This window comes from Desmodus rotundus, chromosome 8, assembly GCF_022682495.2.
Source record: "Desmodus rotundus isolate HL8 chromosome 8, HLdesRot8A.1, whole genome shotgun sequence".
Classification (NCBI taxonomy): domain Eukaryota; kingdom Metazoa; phylum Chordata; class Mammalia; order Chiroptera; family Phyllostomidae; genus Desmodus; species Desmodus rotundus.
The window spans coordinates 89,612,211-89,633,228 of NC_071394.1; the positions used below are offsets into that span (position 1 = coordinate 89,612,211).

The 21,018-nt window shown below is 39.8% G+C and overlaps 1 protein-coding gene across 5 annotated transcripts in view; it reads left to right on the plus strand.

Annotated features, from left to right (window-relative positions):
* DCP1A (decapping mRNA 1A) overlaps nucleotides 1–21,018 on the plus strand; it is a 57,087-nt gene that overhangs the window by 28,548 nt on the left and 7,521 nt on the right. For 3 of the 5 annotated variants that reach the window (XM_045192184.3, XM_045192187.3, XM_045192185.3), the window contains 3 exons: nucleotides 3,006–3,171; nucleotides 11,573–11,686; nucleotides 19,882–20,634. In XM_045192184.3, coding sequence (XP_045048119.1) covers nucleotides 3,006–3,171; nucleotides 11,573–11,686; nucleotides 19,882–20,634 — 1,033 coding nt within the window. The remainder of the gene's footprint in view (nucleotides 1–3,005; nucleotides 3,172–11,572; nucleotides 11,687–19,881; nucleotides 20,635–21,018) is intronic. The other 2 variants (XM_024556509.4, XM_024556510.4) reach the window with 2 other exon arrangements.

Consider the following 21,018-nt stretch of genomic DNA (forward strand, 5'->3'; position numbering starts at 1 on the left):
AAGCAGAAAGCAGAGAGGAAAAAGAAGAGCATCCAGGGTTCTTTCACCAGAAAGGCCCAAAAGAGACATTCGCTTAAGCTTTCAGCTTACTTTACTTGAAGTGCAGAAGTATCGAAAGTGGTTAGAGAATGCCCTGGTAAAACTATTGACAGTGAGTTTTCAAGTGTCGGGCCTATTTATGACTGAAGAGAATACTTTATATGTTAACATTAACTTTGTGATACGTGGCATTCTGGACATCAAAGATAAAAAAGGCTACTTTATCTTTCTTTGCTCTAACTTTGCCTGTGTACAGCTTCTGTTTGCTACATATTTCAAAATGTCATGTCTGCTAACCAGAAGAAACACAGGTAAAATTCCTTTTGGCATATTATGCATCTAAATAAATGTGTCTGTCAGTGCCCATTCTGTTAAATTTAGATCTTTTGTCACTGTTTTGACAGCTGCAATATAATAAAAATTCTTCAAGTAAGAAGTCTATTTATTCCAAAGTGGTTTATAAAAACTGAGAAGCTGTTTAGGAGAGCAAGCAAATTTCTAAACCTTGTCCTGTATATACATTTGAAAATTCTCTTTGGTGATTGCAAAGTGGAAAATCCATTAAACTTGATAAAAGATGTTGACTCTCCTAAAGAGGAGATCCCTTCCGCCGGAAACTGTTTAACAGTAAAACTTGTTTCAGTGTTTGTCTGCATAGACTATAAAATTAAGAGAATTCATGGAAGTGAGCTTTGCTCCTGATCTTACAGATAGTTTTAGGGGCATATTTGATGACTTGAGAGGAAGGGAGAGAAATCAAGGTCTGTCTTCAAAGTTTGAATTGGAGGAGGTCTGAGAGCCCAAGCCTTATTCAGGGGAGGGTCCCTTCCACACCACCCAACAGCTTCCGCTTTCAGCACTGGTGAGCTTTGTAAGGTTGCCTGTTCCACAGGTGAACAGAGGGTTGTTAGAAATGTCTTCTTTTGAATCAAAAGTACAGATATTGTCCAGGTCAGCAGAGAGGTGAATACAAGCATGGACAAGCCAGGCAGCATGATAGGAGGTAGGTAGAAGCAGACTGTGGCCAGAGTCCTTGATGAAACATAGATTCAGGCCAGTGTAATCTGTAACTGAATATATTAAGTTATTTTAAGTAGTCTTTTTTCTTCATATTGAAGGAGTACCTATTAACTATGGAAAATAAAGTACCGAGAAATGTGAAATTGCTTATAATTCAACATCAAAAAATAACCAATGTCTATCTCTCCAGTCTTTTTATCCTTTGCTACAGACCTCACAGTTACAATACAGTATTTCCCAAGAGATGATTACCAGTGTGGACATAAAAGAATCAATATTCTGAATGGTCTGATCCTCATTACATGCCAGTCTTCTTTCAATTTACCATAAGGTTCATGGTTCTACGTTTGTTTTAAAAATAATAATCCTGCCCTGGCTAGTGGGGCTCAGTAGATTGAGCACCAGCCTGCGAACAGGAAGGTTGCTGGTTCAGTCACCTGTAGGGGCACATGCCTGGGTTGTGAGCCAGGTCCCCAGTTGGGAGCTTGCAAGAGGCAGCCCATTGATGATGTTTCTCTCCCTCTTTTCCTCCCTCCCTTCCCCCTCTCTAAAAATAAATAAAATCTTTTTAAAAAGAAATAATAATCCTATTAAGCGCTATAAGAATGTAGATAGAAAAATGACATCATTACCTTAAAGCAGCATTTTCCAAATAGGAATCCTGCCTCAGGAGAAGATTCTGTAGTCAAATAAATTTGGGGAAATATATAAGCCCACCCTTCTTAGAGAATTATAATATATTTTAGTACATTAAAAAATTCAGAATGATTTTGCTATTAAAAAAAAAAGTCTTTAATATTGTTTAACCCAATGTTCTCAAATAAAAGAAACCTCATACACTAGGGGTTCCTGGGTGGACTGTTTTAAAGTAGTGAATTGAGTGGCACTAAACAACCTATTGTCGTCCTGTTCCTCTTATTCCATAAAAACATAACAACAGCAGCACAGAACCTTTACTGCTGAATTGTTGTGTTGCCCGTCATCATCACTGTCTGAAAAATGCTCAGTTAATACAGTGATCGAGTTGTGACTGTGCCACTGATATTCTGTGGCAGGCAGGCCTATTCATTGCAATTGGAACTGAAACTTGAATAAATCTTAAAAAGAACAAAAAAAAAAAGACTAGTTGCCGTATTTAAAACTTATTATTATTCCAAGCTTGAAGAAAAATACAAGAAACAGTTAAGAAGCCCTGTGCTCACCACCTCGCTTTCAGTTGCTGACATTTCGCTATAATTGCTTCAGACCTTTATGGGGGGGATATTCTTAAGAAATGAAACCCCACAGATAGATTTAGAGACCCCCAACCCTGTAAGTGACATTCTTAACCCTCAAATTTTCTTGCTTTATGTATTTTCAAGTGCAGAATTAGCCTAAGCAGCACCAATCAGAATAAAGAGCGTTGCCACAGTTACCCTGACCTCAGTTACCTGCTGAGTGATTTTTAAGGAGAAAATGAGCGAAACCTTTTGTTTGCCTGTAGTGCTATCATACTTTTGAAGATTCTCCAAGATCTTTATTTTCAAGAAATGAATCTTTTCTTTCATTCCAAACTTCCACAGTGAGTTGTTCAGCTATGCAGACCTCTTTTGTCGTGGTGGCATTGTCCACGTTCAAGTTTACTTATCAGTTAGACTGTGAGATACTTCAAAAAAGGAGATAATTTAGCAGAGTTTTTAAAGTACCTATTTCTAACAACTCTAGAATGGAATTCTGTATCGTTGTCCTTCTCACAGTGAAGTGTATTGGTTGGCAGTGCTGTGAACAAGGTGGTGTATTGGTCAGTCATATATTCCGGGTTGAGATAACCCAGGCTCTGTGTTTTATAGTGTGAGGGCAGTGTTATCATGACATGTTTCCTGTGTGCTTGGAAAGGAACACCAGAAGAGTTCTCGGTCAGATTGCGTCTAAACAGGTCTTTCTAAAACATGGTTCTCCTCGTGCAGGGTGGTAGAAGAGGAGACACGGCGCTCTCAGCAAGCTGCTCGCGATAAGCAGAGTCCCAGCCAGGCCAATGGCTGCAGTGACCACAGGCCCATCGACATCCTGGAGATGCTAAGCCGAGCCAAGGATGAGTATGAGAGGGTGAGACTCTGCATGCTGACTGGGAAGGTGAAAGCGGGGGAGAAGACCTACAGGGGGCTTGTGGACTGGGGAAGTCACCTCCAGGTTCAGCAGAAATAATTCAAAAAAGCTTGTCTTTTAGTTTTAAGCCTAAAAGATAAGTTTGTTTACCCTCGAGTCTTTGATTTAACATGAAAATTGAGAACTTTTTTTTTTCTCTTTCTATAAAATTACAGTGGGAGAAAGTGGTTTTGGAGTGCAGAAGTTAACCTACAACAGGTAGTTCTGAAAAAGCTTCATGCCTCTTCTTCCCTGCAGTCTCTGCTAGGACTTAAGAATTTATATAGTCTTTGAAAAGTATCCTGATATTCTGCACCTGTTAATTTGCACCGCCTTCATTAAGCATCATTAGGAGTTTGACCCAAATGAGAGGCTTTTCTAGAACTTTTTTTTTTTCTTTCTGTTTTGTATTTTAGTTTAAAAGATGCCCTGGTCAGTATGGCTCAGTGGATTGAGCACCGGCCTGTGAACCAAAGGGTTGCCAGTTCAATTCCCAGGGCACATGCCTGGGTTTCGGGCCAGGTTTCCAGTAGGGGGAGCATGAGAGGCAACCCCACATTGATGTTTCTCTCCCTTTCTTTCTCCCTCGCTTCCCCTCTCTCTAAAAATAAATAAAATCTCTTTAAAAAAGGTTAACTGATAGCATTTTCTCCCCAGAGTTGGGTGAAGTAGAAGCTGTGGGCTTTCATGAATTTATTCATTACATAATTATGAACTATCCATGGTGGGCCAAGTAATAGACATTTCCTCAGTGGTCCTCAAACCTTGTGGCTTTGTAACTGACCTGGCTTTTCACTTGACATCAGCACTTAAAAGCCCCACGTTTCATTGGAATGAGACTGTTCCCACTTTGTTTCCGCAGGATTATAGTTGTCTCCTTACTCTTTACTCAACACTGAGTTAAGTACTTTCATTTCCTATCTAACCCTCACCAAAAGATCAGGGAACGAGGTATAAAAAGCTCTCTAAAATCGTATTTCCCAAACAGTTCCACTCTAACACTGGTCTCTACATTGTTAACAGGTGATCCTTGAAAAAAGATTCCAATTGATCAATGAGTTAAAAAACATTGTTAGCTTGGCTCTTCTTGCCCCACCCTCTTAGGGCTCTAAGTACTCAAGACTCTGAGAGGTGCCCGCAATAAATAAAACAATAAACATCAGCTCCCAGATTGATTTGACTGTAGAACCATTTTTCACATACTACCCTTTAAAAATCTAGAGTTCAGGGAACAAACTTTTGAAACAGTGCTCTGGAAGGTACTTTCCACCATAAACTATACAATAAACCTTCTACATTCTAACACCAAAGAAAGTCCCCTTTCCTAAGTAGAGAACTATACATCAGAGCCCATGAGAAGTTTTAAGTTGTATCAAATTCCTCAGTGGCTCATAGAGAATTAGGAGGAACCTATAGATCTGTGAAAATTCATATAGGAAAACCATTCTCTCTATAATGAATTCATTGATTTTTAGGCAACTGGATGAGAAATTTCAAGAATCATTTTCTGAACTTTTAAGTTACCTTATATTCCCAAAATTTGTTTTCGTATCCTTAATAAGGTCTGGGTTGTCTACAGAAATGCCTTGTTCTGTTTTATAGAGGGCTTTCTGTGTTCTCATAATAGGTAACTAATAAGTCCAGGGCTCTGTCACCTGTCACTAGGGATGACTAGATTAAGCAGCCACATGGACAGAGAGTGTATGTGCTGTGCAGTAGAGCAGACTCTCCAGGAGGTAGCCTGGCATACTCCTCAAGCTCAAGAGTGAATAGCCACAAAAGGAAAGAAGGAACCACACCTCGTGTTTGTGCACAAAGCTGTAAAGGAACTCCAGGTCAAGGGAGCAGTCTCAAAATCTGACGTGAGCCCTGGCCGGTGTGGCTCAATTGGTTGGAACATCACCCCTTAACCCAAAGGTTTTGGTTCAATTCCAGGTCAGGGCATATACCTAAGTTGTGGGTTCACTCCCCAGACTGGGTGCCTAGAATTCCCTGGTCTGGGCTCATATAGGACGCAGCCAATCAATTCTGTCTCTTGCATTGGTGTTTCGCACTTTCTCCCTTCCTCTCTAAGAAGCAATAAAAAAAAATGTCCTTGGGTGAGGATAAAAAATAAATAACTAAAAATATGATGTGACTTCTAGTTATAATAAACTTTGCAAAAGTAAGAATGTGGAGAAAACAATAATTACTGTTGTAAAGAAAATTCTTCAACAGTGTGGAAGAAATAAAAGATTACCTGTGGTTAGATTTAGTTGGGGAATTTAGGTAAATCTTTGATATTTACTTTATAATATGTTCTTTCTGCTCTTGAAAACCGTCCACAAATAGAGCTTCCATAAATGGCAGGTTTTTTAGGTTGTTGTTGTTTTTAATTATTTTACTGTTCAATTACACTTGTCTGCATTTTCTCCCCTCCCCCCACCCCATCCAAACCCACCTCCCTCCCTGGCTTCCACGCCCTCCCTTGCTTTTGTCTATGTGTCCTTTATAGTAGTAGTTCCTGAAAACGCTTCTTCCCACTGTACCTACCCTCCCCCCTCCCCCCTGGCTATTGTTAGATTGTTCTTAACTTCAGTGACTCCATAAAGGACAGTTTTGTTTCTTGTCTGCACTTGGCCTAATGTCTAATCGAATGCAGTTGGTATTAGCAGTGACCCCTGAGTTCATTATCTTAGTATTTGGATGGGTTCTCCTCAGCTGCCATATGGTTCCAGATGGCTCCATTGTTTATCTATAGGGAGACACTTGGGAGACTGACAGAGTCAAGGGCAGGCGTACAAGCCAGGCCTCAATGATAGGATTTAATCCCAATCCTAAATCTCCCCTGTCCAGTGTATATAATAAAATGAATGAATTTCAAGACTTTTGAGTGAGGTATTTATAATACAGACGATTTGAACATAAAAACTCTCTATAATAAAAATTTTCTCCCCAAGTTCTATAGTTAGTTTTAACCAACTTTCCTATTTTTTTTTCAAGGTTTTTTTTCCTACTACCATTTATCCCTTCATACCCTCTTCCACCTTCAGCCACCACCCTTGCCCACCCCCCTCCACATTCACCACACTATTGTCTGTGGCCGTGAGTTCTGTTTTTTTTTTTTCTTTCTCTTTTTGGCACCATCCCGCCACCCTCCAACTTGCCCCACCCAGAGCTGTCAGCCTGTTCTCTATGAGTCTGTCTCTATTTTGCTTGTTAGTTCAGTTTGTTCACTAGATTCCACATAGGAGTGAAATCATATGGTACTTGTGTTTCTCTGACTGGCTTAACTCACTTAGCATAATGTCATCCAGGCCAGCTCCATTCATGCTGTCACAAAGAGTAAACTTTCCTTCTTTTTTACAGCTGAACAGTATTCCATTGTGTAAATGTACCATAGCTATTTTATCCACTCGTCTACTGATGGGCACTTGGGCTGTTTCCAAATCTTAGCTATTGTAAGTAACACTGCAATGAACATAGGAATGCATATATTCTTTTGAATTAGTGTTTTGGGTTTCTTCGGATAAATTCCCAAAATTAGAATCACTGGGACATAAGGGAGTTTCACTTTTAATTTTTTGAGGTAACTCTATACTGCCTTCCATAGTAGCTGCACCAATCCACATTCCCTCCAACAGTGTAAAAGGGTTCCCCTCTCTCCACATCCTCACCAGCACTTGTTGTTTGTTGATTTATTGATGATGGCCATTCTGACAGGTGTGAGGTACTCATTATGGTTTTAATTTGCATCTCTCTGATGATTAGTGATGTTGAGCATCTTCTCATAAGTCAGTTGGCCATCTGTATGTCCTCTTTGGAGAAGTGTCTATTTAGGTCCCTTGCCCATTTTTTCATTGGATTGTTTGAGGGTCTTTTGGTACTGAGTTTTAAGTTCTAAGTTTTAGATATTAACCCCTTATTAGATGTATTAACAAGTATGTTCTCCCAGTCAGTGGGGTTTCTTTTCATGTCGTTGATGGTTTCTTTTGCTGTGCAAAAACTGCTCAGTTGCATGTAGTCCCATTTGTTTATTTTTTCTTTTGTTTCCCTTGCCCGAGGAGATATATCAGGAAAAAATGTTACTACTAAAAGTGTGTGAGATATTACTGCCTATGTTTTCTAGGATTTCTGTGGTTTCAAGTCCAACCAACTTTCCTATTTTTAATGTAAAGAAAGGCAGCTGAAACCGCAGTCCTTTATAGCTGGCCCATTCTGAGTTGCTCCTAGCCTGGATTTGTAGTCCTGGGTTTGGGCAGAGGTTGTTTATCTGGCTGGTGGTGGTGGTGGTTTTTAATTTAATGGAAAAAATTTAAACCTAGACTTTTTGTTCTTAAAAGCCTAGGAGCACCATTATTTTTCTTATTATGTTAGTAGTACCTATAAATTACAAAAACTTTTATATTTAAAAATTACAGTAAAAGAAAAAAGCCATATTTCCACCACCTAGAATAATCAGTTTTAATGCCTTGTCATGTATCCTTCCAGAAATATATATACAAATATGCCCCAGTGTGTGTGGTGTATTTGTATATACTAGTTTTATTAACTAGTTTTCAAAATAGTTTTTATTAACGGTTTTGTAACCTGTTTTTTCCCCAAAGAACACTATCTTTTGACAGTAACTACATAGGGAGTCCCTGTGAGAGTTCATTTAGTAGCCTGAAAAAATTTCTTTTTAAAAAGAATCATGATGTTACCATATTTTGCTGTGTATAATGTGTTCCCGTGTACAATGTGCACCCACGTTTTTGGCCCAAACTTTCAGCGGAAAAAAATCTTTCATTTAATTTGTAATTCAATTTTTTTATTTATATATAAAACCAATTATTATAATCCAGAGTAGTATTTTGCATACAGCTATCGTTACTGCTTTCTAGAGTTACACTTCTAACATATAAGCATAAATAAAAGAATTAAAAACATTTCTATAAATACAGAATTAGTACTGCCTATGTATAATGCTCATCCTTTCTTTTCCCTCAAAATTTTGGGCAAAGGGTGCGCATTATACATGGCAAAATATGGTAATAGCTGTGTATTTTTCCTTCTGTGCCTTATGTAAACAATACCCGAGGTTTTTCTGATTCTTTGTACTAAGAATTTAGAATATACCCTTGTAGCTAGCTAAGTCATCAGGTGCTGCATTTTCTTTCAAGATAAGTTCTTAAAATGGAATTGGTAGTTCAAACGATTTTGACTTTTGTTTATTTTTTAATCCTCACCCAAAGATACATTCACTGATTTGAGAGGGAGAAAGAGAAAAACATCAATGTGAGAAACATCAATTGGTTGTCTCCCTTGTTCTCCCTGACCAGTGATCAAACCTGCAACCTTTTGGCGTATAGGACGACACTCCCACCAACTGAACCACCTGGCCAGTGCCAATTTTGACATTTTTGAGATTTTTACCCAATATTGTAAAATTTCATTCCACAAAGCTTGTCTCTTACTCATTTTCCTCAAGCCTCACAAACACTGGGAACTGTCATTAGCAAAAAACTCAGAATAAATCTTCTAGGAATGGCGCTGCATATGTAGGAAAAAGTATGTGAAGTTCTGGAGACCTTTTAAAATACATCCTATATTGCCCTGACTGGTGTGGCTCAATGGATTGAGTGCTGGCCTGCAAACAGAAAGGTCATCGGTTCAAATCCCAGTCAGGGCACATGCCTGGGTTGCAGGCCAGGTTCCCAGTTGGAGGCGTGCGAGAGGTAACCGATTGACATATCTTTCACACATTGGATGTTTCTCTCCTTCTCTGTCTCCCTCCTTTCTCCTCTCTCTAAAAATAAATAAATAAAATCTTTTAAAAAGATACATCCCATCTTGTAGCTCATGTTGAGTTAAGCATTGCAGAGTCAAATGTGCCCAAGACCACGTGGGCCGTGATAGTGCGGAGAGGGTCTGGCACAGACAGGGAGCCCGTCACTCTGTCAGAAAGTCAGTTGCAGCTCAGCCCCAGGCTGTTGCCAGTTATCTGGCTTCTCTCTGAAAATGACAGGCTGGGATTTTTATGTGACAAACTCCCCAATTTTTAAAATGCTCCAGAACATTTTATACCACTGCCACTGTTTTAAGAACTTGTTAGGAGCAATATTTTGAGTTTATGTTTTCTCTAATACAATTTTTTTTAAGATGATAGCATTATAATAAAGTGAAACCATTTCCTTTTTTAAAAAGAAAGAAAAAGGTATGAGTGTTAGTTTTAACAGTGAAGTTATGATTTCTGGGCATCTGGGCTCTGACCACTGAGCCTAGCAGTGCTCTTCTTCCAGCCCCCCTGAAAGGCACTAGGGGGAGCCCCAGAGCCTCCAGGTGGCAGGAGAGTGTGAAGGAGGCCGGCATCCAGCAGTCAAGAGTAACCCAATACAGTTCAGTTCCATGCATTTTCCATAATGTGTTGAGACTGGTTGATGGTGTTGTACAAAGAAATACATTAGAAGATATTTCATAGGTTTTCACAGAGTACTTCACCTCTGTTTAAATGGGTAATATGGCATAAATGGCTTTTTAAATAATATAAGGGTTAAGGCATTTAAATAGAAAAAATATATATCATTCATTAATTTAACATTCGAGTATCTACTCCTGTACTAAGCACATCCATTTATTGTATGGTATCAAAAAAATTAATGTCTCTGGACTGTGAAGTTTAAGGCTTTTTTTTTTTTCTTTATCTTGAATATTCTGAACTTGTTTTGGTGTTTATTTTGACATAGATCATGCTCACCAGATGCAGGATCAGATAACCCAAATAGAACTTAAGTTTCTAAAAATTCATAGTTCGTCCTGGCCAGTGTGGCTCAGTTAGTTGGAGAGTCATACCACAAACCAAAAGGTCATGGTTTGATTCCTGGTCAGGGCACATGCCTAGGTTGCAGGACTGGCCCCCTGTCCGGGCGCATATGAGAGGCAATCAATTGCTGTTTCTCTCTCACATCAGTGTTTCTCTCCCTTTCTCTTTCCCATCCTTTCCCTCTCTCTAAAGTCAATAAGCATGTCCTTGGGTAAGGATTAAAAAATAATAAAAATAAAAATTCATAATTCTACCTCCATCTCTTTTTTTAGGATTCTCTTTAAGAACAAAAAATATTTTCACTTTCAGTGTTATATACAAATTAACAGGAATTTTATGACTGTTTTATTACCTGTAATTATGATGTTTAGAGACCTAAAATTTAGTTTAATTTACAAAGCTATATGATAATTTCAACAAATAATTGGGAACAATTGGTCATCCATTTGCAAAAAGAAAAGAACCCCAATCTAAATGTAATACCTATAATATAAATCAACTCAAAATGGATCATAGGTCTAAATGTAAAACATAAAACTATAAAAATTTAGAAGACAGATATTTTTACTGTATGACCCAGGTACTACTCCTAGGTATCGTATTTTGCTGTGAATAATGCGCACTTTTTTGTCCAAATTTTTGAGAGAAAATAAGGGTACACATTATACATGGATATAATAATTACGTGCTATGGTTATAATAACCCCGTGTATAATGTGCAGAAAAGTGTGGGTGCACATTATACATAGCAAAATATGGTCTTTACTCTAGAGAAATGAAACTTTTGTCCATGCTAAAAAAGCTTACAATTATATCACCAAAAACTGGAAACAACACACATGCCCTCCGATGGGTGAATAGTTAAATAAACTGAAATGTAGTCATACCAGGGCATACTGCTCAGCAATAAGATACCATACGACAGTTTAGATGAATCTCAAAGGCATTGTACTAAGAAAGAGAAGTCAGCATTCCATTTTTTATGCCATTTTCTAAAGGACGAGACTGCAGTGACAGAACAGATCACTTGTTTCTAAGAGTGCAAGAAGGCCATGACTACAGTGAGACGGCGTAAGGAGTTTTGGGGGTGAGAGAGCTATTTCACATCTGATTGTAGTGATAGGTACACAGAACTATTTACCCCCAATATGTTAAAACAAAAAGACCCTGTTTTCTTTATTTTTATCGTACCTATGTGGAAAGATGGATGGTAGCTGAACCTAGTGTGATAGGTTATTTCATAGTGTATGTAAATCAGTCCATCGCATTGTATGTCTCACACCTACGCAGCGATGTATGTCAGTTACTTCTCAACAAAATTGGTAGGAGGATTTTTTTAATGGAAATGTATATGTAATAAAGTAATGCCATTGGCTTTTCCTTAAAAGGGTTATAAAAATAACCATTGTTGCTTCTATTGTTGTCTTAAGATGAAGGGCTCAACTTGCTAGAAATTTTATTGTATAAGTTACATGAAGGGTCCAAAGCAAAACATTTGGAGTTTTTTGCTTGTTTTTCAAAAAGCACTTTTGATAACCTCAGTTGCTGTTTTGTGAGCCAAGTAATGGCAAACTTTTTCACATTATAAACTTTTCCTTTTAATTTAAGAATCAGATGGGCGACTCAAATATCTCCAGCCCTGGGTTACAGCCAAGTACTCAGCTCTCCAATCTGGGAAGCACCGAGACTCTAGAAGAGACGCCTCCTGGGTCACAAGATAAGGTTTGTGCAGCTGAAGTCCTAGCTTTGTCCAAGATAACAAAATACAGAGTAACACTTTATAAGGATTTTAATGCAGTACAGGTTAGGTTTGTCATTTATCTTTCAAGGTATGTATGGGCAGCAAAATAATGACATCTACTCATGTGATTTTCCCTGGTCCATGTAACCTTGTCTCATCTAGATTCTGCAGTAGTAGCCTCTGCTGGTTTCCAGCTTTTGTCCTTGCCACTCCCTTACCTATTCTTAACCCAGCTGCCAGAGTAATCCTGGCCAAACATAAGTTAGATTATGGCATTCCTCTGCTTAAAACTCTCCAGTGGGGTCCCATCTTATGCAACAGCCAAGGTCATGGCAGTGGCCCATGAGGCCCTACTTGATCTGGCCCCCTATCCTGGTCTCATCTTCTGTCTCTGCCTTGCTCACTTGGCACCAGCCTCGCTGGCTCTTTTGCCTTTCCCCTGATGTGCCAGACTAGCTCCTGCCACGGGACAGGCCTTTGGACTTGTTCCCTTGGCCTGGAATACTTCTGTCCTGTTTATGGCTTGCTCCTTTTCTTCCTTCAGGTCACAGTTGTCCTCTGTATAGGTGAGGCCTTCTTTGACCTCTCTGTTTTGAATGGTACTTCTTCCCTACCCTGCTGTGCTTTATATTCTTCCAAAGACTTCTACCCCACTAACATGGTTTGTGGTTTTCATATATATTCTTTGTGTCTCCTCCCCACCAAAACGTAAGCTCCCTGGGGGCAGGCAAATTTGTCTGCCTTGGTCAAGTTAGTTTTCTTTATAACTGATGGCTTGATAAATGAACAGATACTAAGTAAAACTTAGTTTTTTAATTAAAATTTTATTTTGAGGTAATTATAGGTTCACATGCAGTTAAGAAATAATACAGAAATGGGTACATTGTATCAATATCCAATGTAGCCTTTACCCATTTCCCCCATTGATAACAGCTTGCAAAATACAGCACAATATCACAACCAGGATATTGATACACTCTACCCATTGCGTTAACATTTCCTCAGTTTTATCTGTATTTGTGTGTGTGTGCATGTATATATTTGCTTCTGTACAGTTTTATATATAAATTTATATACATATATTGTAGCTTTGTGTATATACCACCAAAGTCAAGATACTGAAGGCTTCCATCACCATAAGGATCCTTTCTGTTGCCCTTTTATTATTTTTTTAAAGATTGATTGATCAATTGATTGATTTATAGAGGGAAGGGAAAGAAGGGAGAAAGAGAGGGAGAGAAACATCAATGTGGGAGAGAAACGTTGATCTGTTGTCTCCCACATCCCCCCAACTGGGGACCTGGCCTGCCACACAGGCATGTGCCCTGACCAGGAATCAAACTGCTGACTTTCTGGTTCACAGGGTGATGCCCAACCCACTGAGCCACACCAGTCAGGACTGCCCTTTTATCATGACACTGCCTTTTCTATTATACCCTTCCTATCTTCCCCTCTCCTCTTATCCCTAACCCCTAACAGCCACTATCTGTCTCCAGTTGTGTAAATTGTCCTTTCAGGAATGTTACATAAATAGTATACAGTTCACCCATTGAAGGACCATACAGGTTTTCATTGGGTTGGCCAAAAAGTTTGTTACTTTTTTTTTCTGAATGTATGTCTAGTAGTGTGCTTAGTTGTCTTTAACTTCATTTGAAACAATGTTGTTAGATTGTATTGTGACAACTAACGTATCATAATGCAATCTTAAAAACACTTATCAAAATTGGTGAATTTTTATGCAGCCATTTTAATATTGAAGATGGAAGAAAATATGCAACATTTTCAGCATATTACGCTTTATTATTTTAAGAAAGGTAAAAACGTGGCTGAAATGCAAAAAAAAGATTTATACAGTGTATGGAGAAGGTGCTGTGACTGATCGAACATGTCAAAAGTGGTTTGTGAAGTTTCTTGGTACTGGTGACATTTTGGCCAAATAATTCTTTGCTCTGGGGCTGTCTTATGCATTGGAAGATATTTAGCAGCACCCTGGGCCTCTACCCACCAGAAGCCAATAGTGGGAGATACCCAACATACTCAGAATATCCAAATCAATAAAGTTAATGGTGAAAATGAAAAATGTGTCTTTTATTTTATGGAAAAAACTAAATGGACTTTTTGGCCAACCCAGTAGTTTGGGGCTAACACAAATAAAGCTTCTAGGAGTATTTATATGCAAGTTTGATACATAAATTTTTATTTCTTTGGTGGAAATGCCCAGGAGTGCAAACTTTAGGGTATTTGGTAATTGTGTGTTGTTTGCCAGAGAGTCTGTACCATGTTACATTCCCATCAGCAATTTGTCCATTGTTGTTTTTAGGTATTACATGATGATTACTTTAAACAAGAGTTTGTATACTACATTCCTATTCTCCATTTTTACTGAATTTGTATTTAGGATCCTGAAGCTCAAAAATATGTATTAAAAGAGGTGCTATGTAAAATTTAACTTTTTGAACTACATATTTTGAGAGAGGAAGGGAAAGAAGAAACAGGGTTCCTAGATTCCTCCCGGTCCAGTTTATCACCCACGAGTGTTCAGTGGGCCAGTTGTTTCCGTTTCCTTTAATTGTGGGGCTACGATTCTTGCATTGCCTAACAGTGATTGTGAGACCCAGATTAAGACTCAAACCCCCAAAAATGTCTGAAGAACCATAGAGCACCATTCATCAAAAGATGAGAGGTGAGCGTGACAAGCCATGGGTGCTCAACCTTGCAACAAAAGCACCAGTGACGGATCTGTGGGCATACAGAATTCAAGTGGTGGGTACTCAAAGAATTGTGCCCTCCGATGCGAATAATGCTGATGCAGTTTTTTTTTCATTTCTTATGTACATTTAAAGTTCCATTTTCTAGAACAAAGTGGCAAAATTTTCTAAAATACTGAGTTATGGATATTTTCAGAAGCGATGTGATTAACTAAAATTAGCTTAAATCCACAGTCAGTCCCTACTCAGAAATAACACATTTGGTTTGTAACACTGCCATCTAGTGCTGAGAAACAAGGCCCTCAAGCCTTAATAGTATTAAATTCCATTTCAGTTTCATAATTCATTTATTAAAATTCCCTTGGGACTCTTTGCCTAGTGGGTTGTTAGATTGTATTGTGACAGCTAACATATCATAATGCAATCTTAAAAAACTTATCAAAATTGGTGAATTTTTATGCAGCCATTTTAATATTGAAGATGGAAGAAAATATGCAACATTTTCAGCATATTACGCTTTATTATTTTAAGAAAGGTAAAAACGTGGCTGAAATTTGTGTATTCAGTTTACTTACCAGGTAGATCTGTCGTGGTCACAGTAGAGCCAAGCAAATATGCAACTCTGAACAGAGGGCCGTGGGGTGAGGAAGGGACGCTTTGAAACCTGACACGGTAGATTAGGGTAGATTAGGGTTGTGCCGTGCACCACTTGTGCTGTTGCTCGCTCACCTCCATCTCCCGAGGGGAGTGAGAAGTCAGACTAACATCAGTTTCCGTGAGGCAATGCAAAACTCAGAACCCAAACTTTAATAAGCATATTTGGACATGAGAGAATATAGCCCGTTTTTCTTGTCATTGGGTCCTCCCTGGTACAGAGACTATAAAGCTGTTGGGAGCTTGTGTGGCAAAGCATGCCCTGCCTACTCAGCCTCTTGTGACTGATTCAGCCAGTTACGTATTTTCAAAAGGTGTTACATTTTGACCTGTAGCTACCTCTTATCAAGCTTAAGCTGCACCTCTGTTTTCCAGAGGTTAACATCACCATTCAGTTGATTTGGTAACCTATAGTCTGCTTAATTGATATCTCAATGTGGTGGTGTAATGGTGAGAATGTGTACTGTGTTGTTGCAACTAGATTAGAATCTGGTTGTGTTACTGGACTTGGGCACCGTCTAAAATGGCAATAGTAATAGTACTGCCCTCATCGATTAATAGAGTAATGCACTTACTGTGCATAGTGCAGGGGCTCACACATAGTGAGCATTGTCTGTGACAACTTATTACCATCACACCTCCATTTAGTCCTTCTTATGGGAGATACCTCTGAAACCCTAATGGTTTACCACACACTCTACTCCAAAGAAAGTGGTAGAATCAGTCTCCGGCCTGGCAGAAGTTGTAGAGAGGCAGCATTGAGAAATCTGGAAACTGTCTGCTTTTGCAGTCTGGGTTCAGGGTTCTCCCATATAGTTTCCTTTTTTAATATGAAGTAGATTTAAAACCATTGGAAGTACATATTTTTTAAGTGTAAGTATAGAAACATTCCGAATGTAAACGCAGTACATTTTAATTGTTCAAAAGTTGACTGATGTTCCACCAAACAGGTAAAAATTCCTACCCTGGGTGATGCATTCTTTTTTTCTTGTCTTTTCTTTTTTTTTTTTCTTTTTTTTTTTTTTTTACTGATATTAGAAAGTGGGGGAGAGAGAGAAACAGAAACATTGATTTATTGTTCCACTTACTTATGCATTCATTGGTTGATTGTTGTATGTGCTCTGAATGGGGATCAAACCCTCAACCTTGGCATATCAGAACAACGCTCTAACCAACTGAGCTACGCAGCCAGGGCTTGGATCTTGCCATTCTTGAAGTTCAAGGTGTATTTCATGGTGAGGTTTCTGCATGTCTTATTGTTGGATTGCTCCTTTTCTTACAACAAAGATATTATTCTTATCTTGGAAAGACTTAAGTTTCTGCCAGATAGCCTCAGTATGATCTGTGTTTTACAAAGCAGTTCTATCTAAATGTTGGCTTCTGTCCATAAGTACAAGAGTGTATTTGTATACGTCTATAACAGAATGTGGTGGTGAAGATCTACGTAATTTACATTAATGAATGAAAATCAGTGTAGTTTTTTATCACTTTTTTTGCCATTTTGATGATTTTGTTCTAAACATAATGTGTATAAAAAGGAATTAACCCAACTCAAAAATAGGCTAAGGGCTTGACTAGACATTTCTCCTAATAAGGGACACAAATTGCCAACAAGTATTGGCAAGTATGGAAAAAGTGGAACCGTCTTGCTTTGCTGGTAGTAATGTAAAATGGTACAGTAGCAATTCCTCAGAAAGTTAAATGTAGAATCACCATATGATCTAGTGACTCTATTCCTGTACATATACCCAAAAGAATTGAAAACAAGGATTAAAACTGATGCTTCTACACTGATACTCATAACAGCATTATTCACTATAGCCAAAGGATAGAAACAACCCAGCTGTCCATCATCAGATGAATGGGTAAACAAGATGTGGTGTATGCGTACAGTGGAATATCGTTCAGCCTTAAAAAGAAACGAAATTCTGACACATGCTACCACATGGATGAACCTTGGAAGCACGCTAAGTGAAATGAGCCAGTCATCAAAGGACAAAGACTGTACTTATATGAGGTACCTAGAACAGGCAAATTCTTAGGAGCAGTAGAATTGATGATATCAGGTGCTGTGGATGGGGCAGTGGGAGGAAGAGGAAAATAGGGAGTTATTTAACGGGTTCAGAGTTTCTGTTTGGGTTAATGAAAAAGTTCTGGAAGTAGATGGTAGTTACACAACATTCATAATGTTGTGTAACTACGGAATGTCACTGAATCTTAAATATGGTTGAAGTGGTGACTTTTGTCATGTATATTTTATCATAATTTTTAGAAATGGGGGGGTATCTATACTCATCAGTAGACATTTGTGACTCCAGAGATCCAGTAGTGAATAAATCACAGTGGTCAGCATGGGCAGTGGAACCTATACATTCTAGTAGTTAGGTGGCCTGGAGAAAGGGAGAAGTCTGCCCCATGTGAGAATTCATTGTCTATTTTGAATTACATTGAATGAATTTGAGATGTTACCAGTGAGTTTTAGACAAACAGCTATGTCTTTAATGCCTCCCTGCATCGGGGAACAACAAGGTGGGTTATAACAGCACAGCCTGGGTATCCCGTCAGGTGGTTTTGCTCTTCTTTGCATTATGGGGGTATGATATTGCAGAGGATTTGATGAATTTTTAATATCCCAACATATTTTTTGATGTTCCTTAAAACATATCCCAACACAGGTTTATCCTGATTGGTAGTAAAGATTACCTGGTGTTCACTTCCGTTTACTGACTGCTTATTGGGCACCAGATGTTATAGTGGAAACTTAATTTTCACAGCAGGTGTGAGTTGATTACCACAGTTGCCCCCATTTTTCAGGTGAGGGAACTAAATACAAAGATTACATAATTTTTCTACTTAAAATCTGGGGATTAAACCTAAGTATCTTTGATTTCAGACCATAAGCTCTCTGGTTTTTTCAGAAGTAACAATGTGAGGAAATTACAGCGTGTAAAATCTGCGTTGTTTGAAACGCCAGTGCCGCCTCGCACTTGAAGTGGGATTCTGAATCTGGAAGATCCGTGAAGTACTAGAAAACGCTGTGACCAGTCTTTCTGATCTCACTACAGCATCACTGGTGGGGGCTGAACTTGCGACTTGGGGATTCCTTCACTTAAAAAAACTCTTGTCACATTAATTTCCGAGATACGTTAGATTTTAAATATTAACAGAATTCCCTTTATTGAATATTTCCCTGGATAAAATTGTTTGGTATGGAATTACAGTTCTTCACGGCTGGAGGAGGCATCTGCCTCTTCTTCAGCCACAGGGGCATCGCACCACCTTCATTCTCCTCAGACCTGCTCTGCCACCTCTCACCCAGCGGCACTCCCTTCACTTTCCGTCCCTCGTGTAAACTGCCCTGCATCCCCTGTCCTCAGCACTGGCCTTCCCCTGCTGTTTCTCTTTGACAAAGGGCATCCCAGCCCTCTCCTCATAAGATCCTGTAGCCAGTAAGCTCCCTCCCCTTTCTCTTCCCAACACCCACCATCATAGCACAATGCCTCTGGCAACTGGCAAAATCAGTAATTTTTTTTTAAGATTTTATTTATTTATTTTTTAGAGAGAGCGGAAGGGAAGGAGAAGGAGCGGGAGAGAAACATCAATGTGTGGTAGCCTCTTGCACGCCCCCACTGGGGACCTAGCCTGTGACCTAGGCATGTGCCCTGACTGGGAATCAAACCAGGGACCCTGTGGTTCACAGGTTGGCACTCAACCACTGAGTCACACCAGCCAGGGCAAAATCACTAATAATTTGTCAAATGCATGAAACAAACATTTGACTAGTAAAAACTCTGAGCTCATTTTTCTGTAGAAATGTGGTCATATCATAGAATTCTCATGATTATACTTCACTCGCAGTTGCTTTAGCTTTTACAGACTTTTTGAGGCCATGGAAATCATGCATTTAAACAAATTATTTTTCCCATATGAACATCTGAACAACTAGGTAGTCCACACACTTTAGAAATAAAACTATAAGTTGAGGCCCCTTGTATTGTCAAAGTACTTAGGTTTATTCCCCACTACAACAGAAGCTCTAGTAGGACTTTTTTTGTTACTCTCTTCAGTGCCCCTTGGGCCCAGGTCAGAACAGGACCTGGCACCCTGTGGGTACCCCATAAATAAAGGCTACATGAATAGGCAGCACTGTGTGGAGGTGCAGGAAAGCTCGTGAGTGGGAAGCTTGAATACTTCTCCTTTAAATCATTGCTGTGGTGTCATTAAGTCCAATCAGAAAAACGTATGTAAATTTAACATTTTTAGCCTTAAATGCTTGGGCTTTTCTTAAGAATTCTGTGATTTGGGAGTAGGATGAGGAACGGCCTATTTGTTTTAAATGGTTACATTTATTTTCTGGCATCTGAGACCCAGTCCTCCAGGTGGCAGTGCCTAGTTTTTTATCAGAAACAGTGGAAATGATGGTAGGATTACTTGATCAGCATTTGGTCCTTCTCGCCTCCTGAGTGTAATTTCCCGACGTGTGTTACTAACACGCGGCAGCAGGCACGATTACCTTTGTAGTAAGGTGATGGTCCCTTCACCTGATCTCAATCACTTGCCCAGAAAACAAACATCATCATCTGGAGACCCTAAAATTTTAATTTTATTACTGATGAAGATTTCTACCCACCAAGTTAGAGGGACCGGCTGTACCTTGGCCTTTATTGCTAGTACATCTTTAGTTTGTTCCATTTTCTTATTTTCAGAGACCATCATCATTGCTTCTGGAAACTGTTTTTGGTTGATGAAAAAAAGGTTAGTTACACTGGTTTGCAAGAGATCTCTTTCATTGGGTGGTTTGATTTGTTTTTCAGTCTGCTCCATCTGGACACAAACATCTGACAGTGGAAGAATTATTTGGAACTTCTTTGCCAAAGGAACAGCCAACAGTTGTGGGTCTGGATTCGGAAGAAGTGGAGAGGCTGCCAGGAGACGCCTCTCAGAAAGAGCCCAGCTCGTTCCTACCATTTTCCTTTGAGCAATCAGGAGGGACCCTTCAGTCAGAAAACCTGGGTGTCCGTCCTGTTGCCCACCACTCAGTCCAGCCTGAAGTCACCTCCCCGGTGCTAATCACTCCTGCCTCCATCTCACAGTCCAGTGAAAAGCAGGCCCCGAGCTATGCGATCCCGTTGCGCCCTGGGCTCAGTCCCACTCTGCCAGCAGAAGCGCCTACTGCACAGGTTCCCGCCAGCTTACCCCGAAACACCACCGTGATGCAGGCGGTGAAGACCACACCTAGACAGAGGTCTCCACTCCTGAGTCAGCCAGTCCCTGAGCTGAGCCATGCCAGCCTGACTGCCAGCCAGAGCCCCTTCAGGGCCCCACTGAGCGTGACAAATGCTGCTGGAACATCCCTCCCAAGTGTTGATCTTCTCCAGAAACTCAGGTTGACCCCACAGCATGACCAAATACAGACACAGTCACTTGGAAAGGGTGCAGTGGCAGCCAGCTTTTCTCCAGCAGCCGGCCAGCTGGCCACACCTGAGAGCTTCATAGAGCCTCCCGCTAAGACGACAGCAGCAAGAGCTTCCACCACCCTGAACAACATGGTGCTTGCTCCCCTTCAGGTACCAGCAGGAGGGTGGGTGCTGTAACTGAGTGGGATGAAACTGGAAAGACCATGATTTTGATTGACATGAGACAGAGTCACTTTATTTTATTTTAAAGATTTTGTTTATTTTGTGGGGGGTAGAGAAACATTGATGTGTGGGAGAAACATCGATCAGCTGCCTCTTGCATGCCCCCAACTGGGGACCTGGTCTGCAACCCAGACCTGTGCCCTGACCAGCAACCTTTCTGTTTGCAGGATGACACCCATTTCACTGAGCCACACCAGTCAGGGCTGAGATAGTCATTTTAAAGAGACAACTATTGAGCCCTGGCTGGTGTGGCTCAGTAGATTGAGCGCTGGCCTGCGAATCAAAGGGTTGCCAGTTCAATTCCCAGTCAGG